At 42.9% G+C, this 14,107-nt stretch overlaps 1 protein-coding gene across 2 annotated transcripts in view; it reads left to right on the top strand.

The window, feature by feature from the left end:
- Positions 1–14,107, top strand: part of LOC138203620 (neurexin-3b-like) — a 306,123-nt gene that overhangs the window by 264,335 nt on the left and 27,681 nt on the right. For both annotated transcript variants that reach the window (XM_069158621.1, XM_069158622.1), the window contains 2 exons: positions 8,306–8,395; positions 10,583–10,893. In XM_069158621.1, the coding sequence (XP_069014722.1) occupies positions 8,306–8,395; positions 10,583–10,893 (401 nt within the window). The remainder of the gene's footprint in view (positions 1–8,305; positions 8,396–10,582; positions 10,894–14,107) is intronic.

The raw sequence follows: 14,107 nt of genomic DNA on the forward strand, positions 1-14,107 counted from the left end.
TGACTCGGCGGGAGAGGAGCACGGCGAGCTCCGATCTTTTGTCTCGCGTGAGGCGTTAACTGTGCAACATCTGGTCGGTTAATTTCAGGGGGGAAAGGGATTGAAAGGCGCCGGGAGGCAGTTGGTCGGTGGGCAAGCCGAGGAGAGGATAGAGGCAGAGACCAAGGGTGGCCTGTTGGCCAGATAAAGCCGCTGCCTGTCAGTATCGCTCATCCCCAGGTCAGCAAAAGCAGCACGGCAGCAGAATACAAATACGCTCATCAAACGGAGCCCCCCCGCTCCATTTGGAAGCTCAGGTGGAACAGATACGTGCTGCTCGGCTAGCCGGGTGAGAGAGCGAGAGAGACGGAAGAAAAGGGGAAAAAAAATAAATAAATAAACTCTCTCGCTTCTACTTAGCAGTCCATTAAATTGCGTCGGCTCGACTCAACTTTGATATCTGTGTCTCCGTGTCAACCAGCTTTGGAGAAGCCCCCCTTTGTTTTCTCGTTCCCTTTTAGCCTGACTTCAGTTTCGCTTCGTCGAACAGAGCAGAACGTACAAGGAAACCACGGTTGAGCCAAGAAGTTGGGATGAAGAAAGATATTGTGATCCTCCATTGGTCCTCGAGGTGAAATTGTGCCTTACCAGCGAGACATAATTGGACAGAAATAGATGTAGAACAAATTAGAGAGTCTTGAAGATTAAATAGTGTTCCACTGGCAGATCTGGAGCAAAAAAAAAAAAAGGATGCGGCATGCATCGCGAGGCTGAAATCCTTTTTCTCCGAACACAACAGAAATAAAGCAGAAATGCTGATGCTGCCTAAAATAAGGAGCAAACAAATAGGAGTTGATCACTTTCACTTCTCAGCCCTGCGTCTCGGCAGCCCCTACGGCACGCTTCCTCGGTGCATGCCTTCACCGAGGACAGGGAACGCATCCTCTCCTGGCGTGACCTGGCACGCTGTTTTGGTTTGGTTCAATGCCAGCGCAGGTGACGTTAATCTCTTCTGTCTCTGGCTTTCTTTTGCCGTTGGCTGTCTTTCGCTTTTTTTTTTTTTTTTTGAGCAGATAAAGTTAGACGGGTTTCATAACTGCGTTTCAGCCGCAGCAACGCTGCAAAATATTGAGAAACTCCGTGACATCGCCGTCACGTAGGCGTTCACACTCGCATGGAGAAATTGGATTAATCAGACAAATGCATTGTTGTATCAGAGGCTGTTTTTGTCTTGTTCCTTATCTTCTCCTCCCTGTAACACAGTAATTTAACCATTCACTGTCTGTAATGGCCACTAATTTGCGATGAGAATTGAACACCTACAATCTTTATAATCATTTCGAGGTGCCTTCTGCACTCGCGTTCCTGTGGCTCTTCTCTCAACTTCAATCAATGTATCTGTCAATATCTGTAATCCAAAGTCAGCGTCCATTCAGAAACCGCTGTTCAACGGTTTGTTTGTTCCCTTTCCTGTCCACCTGCTATTGTCTTGAAATGCAGTGGAGGTCAGAGGGGATCGACTGCGTGGTAATTTCTTTTTCTCTTCTGCACAGGTAATTTGCGGGACACTCAGTGATAGTAATTCAACAGTGATTGATTTTTTTTTTTTTTCTTCTCCCGCGCCCTCCCTCCCTTGTAAAGGCGTTGTCATCTCGTGAGTAATTACATGTTAGGGTGCAGACTCATCGACTGCCTTCTCACACTCCTAATGCTTAACTAGACGGCAGCAGCTGCCACGAGGCTCTCAGGCCGTTCGATAAACAGTTACCGGATCCCGGCATGCCCTCGCTCCCTGGCAGGGAATAGGTGAGGACAAAGGTGTTGGTGGTTTGCTTGTCAGTCAAAGGTGCTTTCAAAATAGCCCGGGGTGTGTAAATTGTACGCCTCAAAAACTGTGTTTACAAAGTTGGCTCCCCAAAGTACTGACACATTAGGATTCACTTTAGATAGCAGCAGGAGGTTTTCACACCGCGATGTGCTTTTGATTATTGAGATTGTTTTTAGGGCTGATGTTTCAAGCATTTTGTTTTTTATTTTATTGTCTTTGGAGACATTTAAATTTTTTAACAGTCAAAATAACATTGCGCTCCCAAGGGAAATATTGCCATGTGGAAATCTGCACGAACACTATCGCTACAAATTAGGGAGATTAGGCACGAAGTACAAGCACCAATCAGACATCATATAGGTTTTAAACAAAGCTCCAGATTAGTTTAAACTATTTGGTGTAGGACCAAACTGTCTATTTATACATCTGTCACAGTTTACAGAACAAATGTTTGGTTCTACTTTAAACAGCTGTGCTTACCATAGCTGTGCACACACTGTTTTCCTGTGCAATAAGATATTATCATTGGCATTTCAGGTGTGCTCAGGTTTGGTCCTACAGTTTTCATCTTAGTAACTTCATTTAAAGATAAAGGGGGGAAAATTAATCATGCAAAACAAGAGAAATCAAAGCAAGACAAAACAAAAACAGCCACACAGTTGAAAAGATAACATAATTAAAACCTTACTTAGGGTGCTAACACAATGCTTATTAAATATCTGAAGAGTAAGGGCATGTGAAAAGGACTAATTAGTCACTGTGCGAAGCGAGGAGCTTTTAGGTCAGAATAAGTTTCTTAGCAGCAGACATTCCCAGGTGCATGGTAATCTGCACATCATATGAAAATGTTGGTGCAGGTCGTACGAGGGGAAAATGTCTCTTTAGGAAACCTTTCAAAAATGTACCTTTTAGAAATTGTATAGTGTTTGAAAGATCCAAAGTAGAGGAACCGGTGGCCCTTCAAGATGCACTTACTGAGGACACTGATGGGGGAAAAGGAAGTGCATGTTGTTTTTGACTAAGTGAATCTGGACTCAGTGGCCACTTCATTAGGTACACCTGTAAAATTGCAGTCCAATAGAACAGCTCAGATATAAGTTTTACCTTTGCAAAGATACTAATGTTCTGTTTTGATGGACAATGTCAGAGAGGTATTAAATTAATGTTATGTTTATTATTGAGATTGTAGTTTGCTACAGTCAGTGATGCTAATGGTAGCTGCTGCGGGACAAAAAAATATATATATATTTAATGAATTATTTAAACTGATCACTGTTGGCTTATTTACACCCAGTCTTGAGTCGAACTTCCTGTTACGCTGCTTTGTCGGACTTCAATGTAACAATGTAATGTTACTGTGTACTCATCTCAGCGATTACTTTGATTTCAGTGTTACTACAGCTGACAGAAACAGTGAGAAAACCTACAAAAATTAGATACAAGTTGTAATAATGAATAACTTCCCTTTAATTTTCTCTAAAGTTTCTGCTTTGCTTTTATTTAAAGTTTACATAAGTCAGGATCCTTTTAGACAGAAAATATAACAATGGTAATGAAAATATAAAGAATGATCATGATCCAGGACCTCCATGCTGAGCCCACTCGACATCACAACTTTATTAGGATTTTCACAAAACAGAGATAAAAGGATCAAAATTAAAAGATAAAAATTGTACACGTTAATGCGTCAGTGTTGAGAAATATGACAGAAAAGGAATTCTGTGCGTCACACTGCCGTTCCTCTATCTAACAATATACCCACACTGATCCAATGCCGGAGCACTTGCATCAGGCCTCTGCAGCTTACACGTGTGTGTGTGTGTGTGTGTGTGTGTGTGTGTGTGTGTGTGTGGGTGTGCTGGCTGCTTACTCTCTTCCTTTTTCTAATTATTCTCCCCCTCTAACAGTGCCCTCTCAGATCTCGTTTCTTTTTATTTTTTTATTTAAAATGTTTTATTTTTGCCCTCAAATTCCCTTTTATCCGTGTTTCTCCTCCTTTTCTAGTCGGCGCTCATCATGCCCATGCATCTCTGCTGCAGTCCTGTGTACTTGTGTGACAACCCACATTACTGTAGGGGCTTGTCTTCGTTTCGTGAGAGGGTTCCAATTTCCTTATATAACACTCTGAATCCCTGTACTCTTTTGATTTTGGGTTACATGATCTTTTTGCGTGAGTTCGAATCTTTGAATCAAAGACTTACGAGACCGAGCCAGGCGGAAATTGTGCATCACACTTGGCCTTAAGCTGGCTGAGGTTCAGGCGTTGTCTCAGATGAATGACCATTGGCCTAACTACTCTGCTAATGCCTCGGGGAAAGTATGTGTGTGTGTGTGTGTGTGTGCTCCATCATTTTGGGGAGGGCTGGCCATAGCGTGAAGGGCCTTCTGTTCATTTTCAGATCCACATGCACCCAAATACACACGGCCTGTTCCATCCGTGCATCGATGCACACAATGTTCCGACTCCCACGACCTGAAACAGACACAATGAGCAGCTTCAAAATATCTGCCAATCTTAGTCTTGAAATACAGACAAAACAATTCCTCAGGAGCGAGATAAATCCCTGTGCATCCCCAGGGCCAAACATGATTAGCCCTATCTGAGACACAATCTCAGAACTCCGACTAAACTCAGTGTACGAGCCGCCAGTCTAATTCATCCTTTCAACAACATAAATTTCAGAGCGACCTGATAAATGATGAATTTACTTCTTTGGCTTTGTCTGATGTGTGAGAGAGAATGGAAAGAGGGGGGGGGAGCGGGCAGGAGAAACAGAAGGACATGGGCGAATTGAGAAGAAAAGCAGCGACTGAGGGAATACAGAAGCATTTAATGGAGTAGAAGACAGAAATAAGTTGACAAAAGAGGAGAAAGAGCTGACATACAGACGGATAGATGTGTAGAGAAAAGGGGAATGGGAATGGAGAGAGAGTGAAAAGTAGATAAATGACGCCAGAGTTGCGGCTGCAGAGTCCTGAATCAGCCGAGAAGAGCAAAGAGCGGCTGATTGCCGAGACGGAGAGAAAGAAAATAGCAGGCAGCAGATGAAGAGGCAGAAGTACCGCTGGATGGACGGTGAGCTGAAGAAAATAGAGGGGCCGAAAAGCACATCAATGAACAAGCAGAGAGGCAGAGGAGGAGAAACAGATGAAAGTCAGGTGTAGATTGGAAGGAAAGTGGGTGGTGCAGGATATTCATAACTAGGGGGGCTGCAACAGCTAGCTGCGGAGTTGAGCTGCAGAATGATGATTTTTGGACAGGGCCACACTATATCAAATGTACTCATCATCCCCGAATGGAGAGAGAATGCCAGCAGCCTGTCACGGTAGCCATTTTCACAGTTTTGATGCGCTCTCAGCACCGGCCCTGTGATGAAACCCCCGCGAGATTAGTCTGGCAAACACACTGAATAGAACGGAGCGACCGAACCAGCAGATGACTGTCACGCTGCCAGTGTTTGTGTTGACTGAATAGCTGCCGCCAAAGGGGGTGAAAAATCTAGACATTGTTTTGGCTGTTGGAGAAATATGGTGAAGGCATGCAGCAGGGCTCAAATAGCAAACAGTAAATAAATACAACACAAAAAGGAAGTGTTTTTTTTTTTGTTTTTTTTTCTTACTGGAGTCTGTCTCTCAGCTGTGTGCACGCAGCCAAATGTAAAATATGAACGAAATATTCTGATATATAATACGTTGTGAATAAATAGGAAGCTGTTCATTAATGTTTTGCACATGTTAGAGGAAATACTTTCAAAATAAACTGGATGTTCTCAGATACAGAATGTTGTTGGGCTCAGGATTTGCTTGAGATTAGTTAGTATGGAAAACAACTAAGTATACTAAAGTTTATATGTAAGATACGCAAATTACTATTATTGAGTATAGCTGCATAAGGATGTACGCTGAATAATATCTCCATCCATTATCTATACCCGCTTTATTGTGAACAGTATCGGGAGGTGGGGGGGGGCCTGCAGCCTATCCCAGCTGACTTTGGGTGAAGGCAGGTTATAGAAAGACAGACAGAAGACAGACAACCATTAATGCTCACATTCACTCCAAAGTGGGATTTCAGAACACAATTTTAACCTTACGTATGTCTTCATATGGTGGAAGGAAGCTGGAGCACCCGGAGAAAACCCACACAGGCAGAGGGAGAACATGCAAACTCCCCCGCCGAGGTTCGGACCCAGAACCTTCCTGCTGTGAGGCGACACTGTGGCAGTGCTAACTACTGCACCACCGTCTCCCCGAACAAAGTCTGACCCACAAAAAATGTATGTCAATGTGAACAGGACTGCAATGACAAAATACCAAACATATAATAGTGCTGAAGGGCTCTTTCCTCTTTCATACCAGAAAGACTAAAGAAAAATGTTTGAGGAGACGTCTGCCCACTCAAAACCTTGACGGCTCCAGGACTGATTTTATTATAAACAATAGTGCTTTTATTGGCAAGGTCGTCCATTCTGAAGTCACCTCTAGAAATTGAATTTCAAATTGACAAACTAGAGAGATTTTTCTCATTAGTTGGACAATTAGCTTGTGGTGTATTCATTACGGGGGGGACTGTCACCTCATTAATCACCCAGAACGATGTAAGAGCTATACCTGAGACCGGGCCATTAGCAAGTGCTCAGCAAAGCTTCTTTTCGCCGGTCCAGATGTGAGTTCACTCCAGCTAAATAACAATATGCTTCGGGACATACAGGGGACGGAAGTTGGAGAGATGACGGACTGTTTGTGTCCTCCATCCTCTGTCCTTCTCGTCCCGTCACTCGACCCGCTCCGTTAAAACTCCTAACCTTCGCGACCGTCCTCTGATTTCACATACAACCACCATGCCTCCCTCCGTGGCCCTCGTCCAGAGGAGAGTGCATTTGGCTGCCACACGAAACCTGCTGGAGATCAAAGGAACGGGGAGGGAGTCCTGCTAGTAGCTGATTAACCTGCTGGCACACTGCAGACACAGTCCTTTAGCTCCTCGAGCTCCCTCGCAGCCATATCCACGCTCCCTCCCAGCTGGCTGTAAACTGAGAACTTGGCTGGGGTTTTTTTTCTCAAAGGGCGGGTTAGAACGATGGGGAGATAGAGCACAGAGAGAGAGAGAGGGAAAGGAAGGCATGGCAAGCTGATGATTTTATGTAAATGTGGTGCTTTCACTCCTCGTGTAATGCAGTGTGAATTTAGTCAGCAGGTGAGAGCGCCGCAATTTGAAATCAGGTGCACCCAGAGAGAAAATTAAATAAGAGTCGGGTGGGTGTAGAGACGAGCGTGACATCACAGCTAGAGAGTGTGTGTTCACACTTTCAGTCAGGTGGCGCTCCTTACGAGTGTGTGCAGGAACTTAACGACGTTCAACAGCTCAATCACCTGAGAGACTTCCAGCAGCCTGTTTCTGTTGTATTATACTGTAAACGATTCTGTTTTTTCTTTCCCTTCCAAATAGCCTCCCACCTGGGTACTGAGTGACATCACGCTGTCATTCATAATTCTACACAGGACTCGCGCTCTTTTGTTGTTCCTCAAAGTGTTTGAAGACAGACAGTCGTACGCCTCAATTCTCAGCGTCGACAGACTCCTTTCAGTGGGAACGGCTCTGTGATTGTCAGACAAAATATTGCATCCTGGCGTATACACAACGGGAAACCGCACCACGCCAGAAATAACACCGACACACAACATTCCCTGTAAAAGGCGGTGTATTATCTTTAATTCCGGTATACCTGCACCACGTTAGCCACGGTCTCCGAAGAGGGGGAATGTGGCAGCCGGGGTGTGGAGTGCTTTTTCTTTTTTCTTTTCTTTTCCTTTCTTTTTTTTTACCCAAAAGGCCTCCCACTATGTCAGTAATGATCTCATTTGTATGCATTGTCCCCCTCAAATCGATGTCACTGTGGGACCCCCGCCTCCTCCTCCTCCCCCCAGTAGGTCTGCTGTACTTCAAATGTCCACATCCTCGTCTAACGTTGCCTTCCTTTCCCCTGCGAACCTGCTCCACAGCTGCCTTCGCTCCAAATATGCTCCGACAGCGAATCATTGCGCGGCCCTTGAAATGTAAAAGCAGGTGGTGTCCAGTGGGAGGATTAGTGGCCATAAATTACCTCCAATTTGCTTCAAAGAAAGGCAGTTAATGCATGTCTACCTTTTTTTAACCATTTGATGTTCTTCCTTTGTCTCTATTATGCACCTAATATGATGTAGACTGTGATGTGTCTTACTTCTTCTTGCAGGTTATTTAAGCAGTTTGTCACTTTAATGGCTGCTGTCTTTGTAATGCATGGATACTTTGTTGAATATTGGTGTGGAGTGTGCTGTTTAAATATGAATTTTTAAAACTGGAAACTAAAGTAAAACTAGAAAAAACAAAAATCATAAAGCTTTTATAAATATTTTTAAACAAAGATAAAACTCATAATAAACCACTGTATAAATGTGTGATGTCTGTTGCTGTTGCCAACTGTTTCAAGCTGTTTGTTAAACTCTCAAACTTTAAAGGCAACAGCGACATTGAGCGCTATCAAATGGCAAATAAGAAAATCCCGTTCAAATATACCCGGCCAGTAGAAGATTGGCTTCAGGAGAAAGGTAAATCTTTATCAAACTTCTAGAATGTTTTTCTTTATTATTTTCTGTCATTTCATCGGCTTGTTCCCTTTCAACCTCTGAGAATGAATAACCATCCCTTAAACCCTTTAAAAACAAGTAAAATAAAGCGGTTTTTTTTCTTCTTTTTTTGGTTCCATTTTTTCCTTTATTTTGATTGGTATTATCTTTTTCTTTCTTTTCCCTTTTTGTCATTGTCATCTTATTAAATTTTGTTGAATCATGGTGTCCAGTTAAAGGGACTGGGAAGCGATCCTGTAAACGGTGAAGCAACGGCACGTTAAGTATCAAGTGCTCCTAATCTTTTGTGCAAAATTGACGAGGAGAAGGCATTATCTATGCTGTAACGGTCGGACGATTGTTTTGAGAGGAGAATTAACTCCCTTGGCTCAAATTCTCTGCAATGTTAGAGAACAAACTAATCAGTGGGCATATTCCCCTGAAAACCTTCCAAACAGCAGGTGCTTCTCCCCGCTGTAATTTATCTGATTGTAGTTACACACATCACACATGATAAAACTCTCACTTATTTGGTGATGGAGAGCTAATTGGAGCCTTTCTGACGGGCAGAGCGTCACAATGCACCTGCCAAGGTGCACTGCCCTGACAAAGTTGTTGCTTTTCAATCACTCACATCGTCAAGTCAGCACCTCGTTTCTGTTTAAAAACAAACAAAAAAAACATTTGTGGGGATTAAAAAAAAGGCCTTCTCTTTTTTTTTTTTGGTGCATAATACACGTTCCTACTCGACATAATACCATTATAAACTGCATTTAAAATTCATTGCACATAAACATCTTAAACTGATTATAAAGTCCCTTTAACAACCGCTTAAAACACAGAAAGGTTTGGAAAAACCCCATTACTGCTGCATGCATGACTCCACATATGCTATTTCATTTTCTGTGATATGAACGTCTTGTCCCTCTCATTCCATACCTAATGTATTATGTATTATATCACAAACAAATGTAACGAGCTTCCAGTCCTGTGAGTCTGTAAATTACACCAATGAGATTTTTAATTATGATGCCTCTATTGTGAAGGTTTTCTTTTCATAATTAATGCATGAGCAGTGTGTTGTGACAATGATATTTAGACTTCTCCTAATGAAATGCACATGAGTTGTAGTATGTGTGTGTTGCTCATTTTTTCCTCATAATATGCCAAAGCCTGCGTGCATATTTATTAATCATTTTACTGCACAAGTCTCAGTCACTGTTTTTGTCCAGAGAATTTTAAGAGAACCAGAGGAACATGTTGCAGCTCATTTTTCAGATTTTTTTTTTCCTCACCTGCATATGTTGCTGCTATATCTGCATAGTGTCTGCTGTTTTCAGCATTAGCAGCAAAGGAGCAAAACCAACTTATTTAACATAACGGTACATATAGCTGTAGTCTCAAAATTAATAGAAAGGACGGGTCATTGAGTACTGATCGCGACTTTTTTCAGTTTAAAAGCATGCAGCATCATCTTTACTGTTTAAACACCATCTACAACCTCATTTAATCAAGCAGAAATAGTACAGAAGTTTTCCAAACTGCATCTATCCTGCAGTGGAAGAGCAGTTCTTCTTCAAGGTGATGCATGTCAAATGCTGTGTTCCAAATAGTATACTTGTCTACGAACTCTCACTATTTTGAGTGCACAAATGCGTTCACACTGTCAAGTACAGAAACATGCAGTACACTACAAGGACCAGGATGATGCACTCAACATGGTCCATAAAAGAAGTGTGACACTCTGGACACTTTTCACCCTAAACGGTCGCCATCTTGGCTACATAAAGGAAGGGGGCGGGGCCACAGACATAAAGAATTTAAGGCATCTGAAGAAGCAGCAGCTGTTCCTGAACATCACAGAAAAGTATTTGTTTTTCACTGCTGCTACTGGACAGAAGAATCAGTGTGTTTATTTAGTGTTAAACAGAGGAAACAAAAACACATTATAAAGCTGCAGATATGTTGGCGGGTGATATGTTCACATGATGAGGTTATATCGGGTCAGCTGTACTACATAAGTAAGAGCACTATTTGTTTGTGTCCTGAAGGAAGTATGTCATTTGGAACACAGCAAAAAAAAAATAATTGATATTACATCACATTATTCCTCCATCTTTGCATCCTAAGTGTATCAAACCCTCTTCCCTCCCTCCATCCCCTCGTCAGGCCGGCAGCTGACCATCTTCAACACCCAGGCCACCATCTCGATCGGCGGAAACGACCTGAAGCGGCCGTACCAGGGCCAGCTCTCCGGCCTCTATTACAATGGCCTCAAAGTGCTTAACATGGCCGCCGAGGGCCACGCCAACATCAAGGTGAACGGCAGCGTGCGGCTGGTGGGCGACGTGCCCGTCAGCCGGGGCGCCGCACGCACCACCACCTCGGTGCCGCCGGAGATGTCCACCACCTTCATCGAGACCACCACCACCCTGTCGACCACAACCACCCGCAAACAGCGCTCGCCACCCACTATTCAGGTAAGGCACGAGCAGAGATAGTCGTGCCTCTGGATGTGTCTGTGGTGAGTCAATGCCTGATGTAATCCAGGAGTTTTCCGCCTTCAAGCAGAGTTTTTTTTTACCTGTATGTTTTCAAAGGATTGAAAAATAAGCAGAAAAATCACCTAGAACTACAGTATACATGCTTTTGTGTGTAAACCCATGTAGGCACACACCTATTTGTAGGTCATATAAGTCTACAATGGATTTCGTTATCTTATTTGAATCTTACGCCAATAGTTTGACATTTTGTAGACGTACAATAACTTGAAAACCTGCTGAAAGAGTGTCTCTTGCTGCCCACCCTGCTAAACAAACAGCTTCCCATACAAGTGTAGTTCATTTTAATACTTTTTATCACGGATAAAACAAACAATATAATATCTCATAATGTGATACATGCTATATAGCATGGAAATTAGTCAGATTTAAAGCCACTGTCACTGGTTTTGTTCCTTTACCAGACGAGCATTTCCCCCCCGTTTGTAATCTTTATGCTAAGCTAAGCTAAACATGAGAGTGCGATCAAAATCGCCCACAAGGCAATGCAAGATGAATGCAATTGAACCGCCGTGCTACACAATGAATTCATAAAATTAGTGACATTTTTAGCAGTACAGTATGATTTTACACTGTATCGCTGAAAATTAAATGAGAAGATCAATGGCTCACACATCGATTTCCCTTCATGTGGAAACACAGCTGTCTGTAGGCTAAATGTTTTGTTTTCTGCATAATCAGGTTTAAAAATGTGACAAAGTGAAATGTCAGAAAAAAAAAGAAGCGCTCTTGTCCTTTCCCTATTTCGTGTATTTCTGTGCCTTTTTTGTGGCTGAGCTTTGGCAGATTGTAGCCGCGTTGCTTTTTTCTCTGCTTGATCAGTCAAGGTCAGGTTACTGTATTTCTCATTCTATGGAGGATTGAAGTGCTGCTGCTCATTGAGGTGTGCAAACCAGGCCCTTCGCCACTGCTCCCTTTGTCTACATTCCTCTCTTTCCTTTCTGTCTCCGTTCGTCTCCATCTGTCACTCACCCTGATTCTGGCCTAAGAGGGGCCTTTTCTACAATACGTCCCGACTCCCAGCCGATGGATGTCAGCACTGTGCCATGAAAGTAATCACGATGAGTAGTCCTTTGACACCCAGAGGACAAATTGAACCATTCATTGTCCATATTAAAGCAATAACTCTCCCTCTGGGATATGACGGGGTTGGGTGAGAGGTTAGTTGTTGGACGCCAGACACGGACCACCGTTATCAGCCTCTTCACCTCCAAAACAGATTGCCTGGCGTGCAGTGATGATGGCCCTTCATGTCGGCGCTGACACTTGCATGTCTGTATCAGTGTAAGCGTTGGAAGAGGCCGCAGTCGGGGCTGTTAAAAAGCCACTAACTACCCTGTGATCTGGACAGAACTGATGGAGAGGGACAAAGAGACGAGCCTTCGTATGTGGGGTTTGAAAGTCTGCAACAAAAGGCAGAAAGCAGTCCATACCCATTGTGTCTGTGTGGCATCAGTAATCTGCAGTGATGATGACTGAGTCGAGATACATTACAGCACCGTCTGTGGCATCATCAACAAGGTCACATCAGATGAGAAAAAAAAAACGTGGCATCGCTGGGAAAATGGCATTTTGTGTCGCAGGCTATTAATATCAAAGGAAGTCAATGAAGTTCTGTGTGCTATAAAAGAGCCTTTAAACAGAGCACTCTCCTTTTCAAGGTGAAATGATGAAGCAATACCTCTTTTGTCAATATCCAGGATGGAGCTTTTACTGTAGTTGCCAGATGAAGCACTTTGGAAACTTAACAATCAGAAATTAGTTTTTTGCCCTCAATAACTTTTTACTTTATTTTTGTATTCCTTCTGAGAGCATGACTTCTTCTTCTTCTTCTTCTTCTTCTTCTTCTTCTTCTTCTTCTTCTTCTTCTTCTTCTTCTTCTTCTTCTTCTTCTTCGTCGCCGTCTTCTACTTCTACTTCTGCTCCCATGGCAGCGGCTGCTTTGATTCACGCGTCCGTGTCACAGAATTTCATTTGCAGAGGCCTTTAATTTTGTAGTTCCCCGGTTGGCTGTCAAACACTGTGGTGTGAGAGGTAAGAAAGAACCTGTACCGGTTTGGCAGATTTCTCCACGCCTCTGGGCAGCATAGGGGAGTGGAGGAAGTTGAGTTATCATTAGTGATGTACTGCAGTGCTGAAGGAGAGCCACAGGCACCTGACACCGGACTCGCACATGTATGCAGCTGTCGTCGTGGTGGGTGCGCATGTGTTGACTTCAGATGTGTGTGTTTTGGTGTCTTCTCACACGTCTATTTTTGGTCCACTTTACCAGCATGACCTGTTTCTTTTTTCTGAGGTGAGAAGTGGCGAATCCCCTGACATCTCAGGATCAACAGAATGAGAGACGAGGGTGGGCAGTGGAAAGAACCAATCTCACGCTTAATTAATGATAGCTCCGTGGGGATACACCGACACGACAGACACGTTTCATTTTCTTTTACTCTCTCTCTCTCTCTCTCTGTCCATCACTGTGGTACTCGGTGGGTCAGCCAGACATGTGGGGGCATAAAGAGTAGCACGGATGAGAAATTGTTGATATGTATTTTAAGAGATTTGACTGAAGCTCAACCCAAAGACTAGTCGAATGAAGTTTACACATAGTATTTAGTGGCAATTATTTACATTCTTTTATTTTGAAAATATGCAAGTAATTGATAGATTTTTTTTTTTTTTTTCAGAAGAGCTCAATTACTAATATAAATCCTACTGACATTTTCATTTACTTTGTTTGACAATGTAGATTCAAGACTCAAAAAACTGTGTCATCTATCACACTGACAGAAAATTGTCTCCGGTTAGAGGCTCACAAACAACATAAAAACACAGACAAAAGAAAATACTGTATTAAAATACAGACATTCTTGTGAAGCCTTAAACCATGAACAGCTCAAAGAAAGGAGCGTCTCACTCCTGCCAAACCAAGTTAGCTTCAGATAACCTAGAGGCAGATAAGCTGCACAAAATGAAAAAAACAATCACAGGTGTGGGGCATGAAATTCAGATCACAATACAAATCTGGGTATTTGTTAAAATCTTAAAAGCAGCGGTAAATAAGGGAACCATGGGATTTGGAAAGCTTTGATTAAATAGGTTAAGTTAACTATTATAACGTGCAGAATAGTGTATGTAGAAA

The sequence above is a fragment of the Embiotoca jacksoni genome, unplaced genomic scaffold, assembly GCF_022577435.1.
Source record: "Embiotoca jacksoni isolate LCO1_2020_lvr unplaced genomic scaffold, fEmbJac1.0.p SCAF_23, whole genome shotgun sequence".
Taxonomy (NCBI): domain Eukaryota; kingdom Metazoa; phylum Chordata; class Actinopteri; family Embiotocidae; genus Embiotoca; species Embiotoca jacksoni.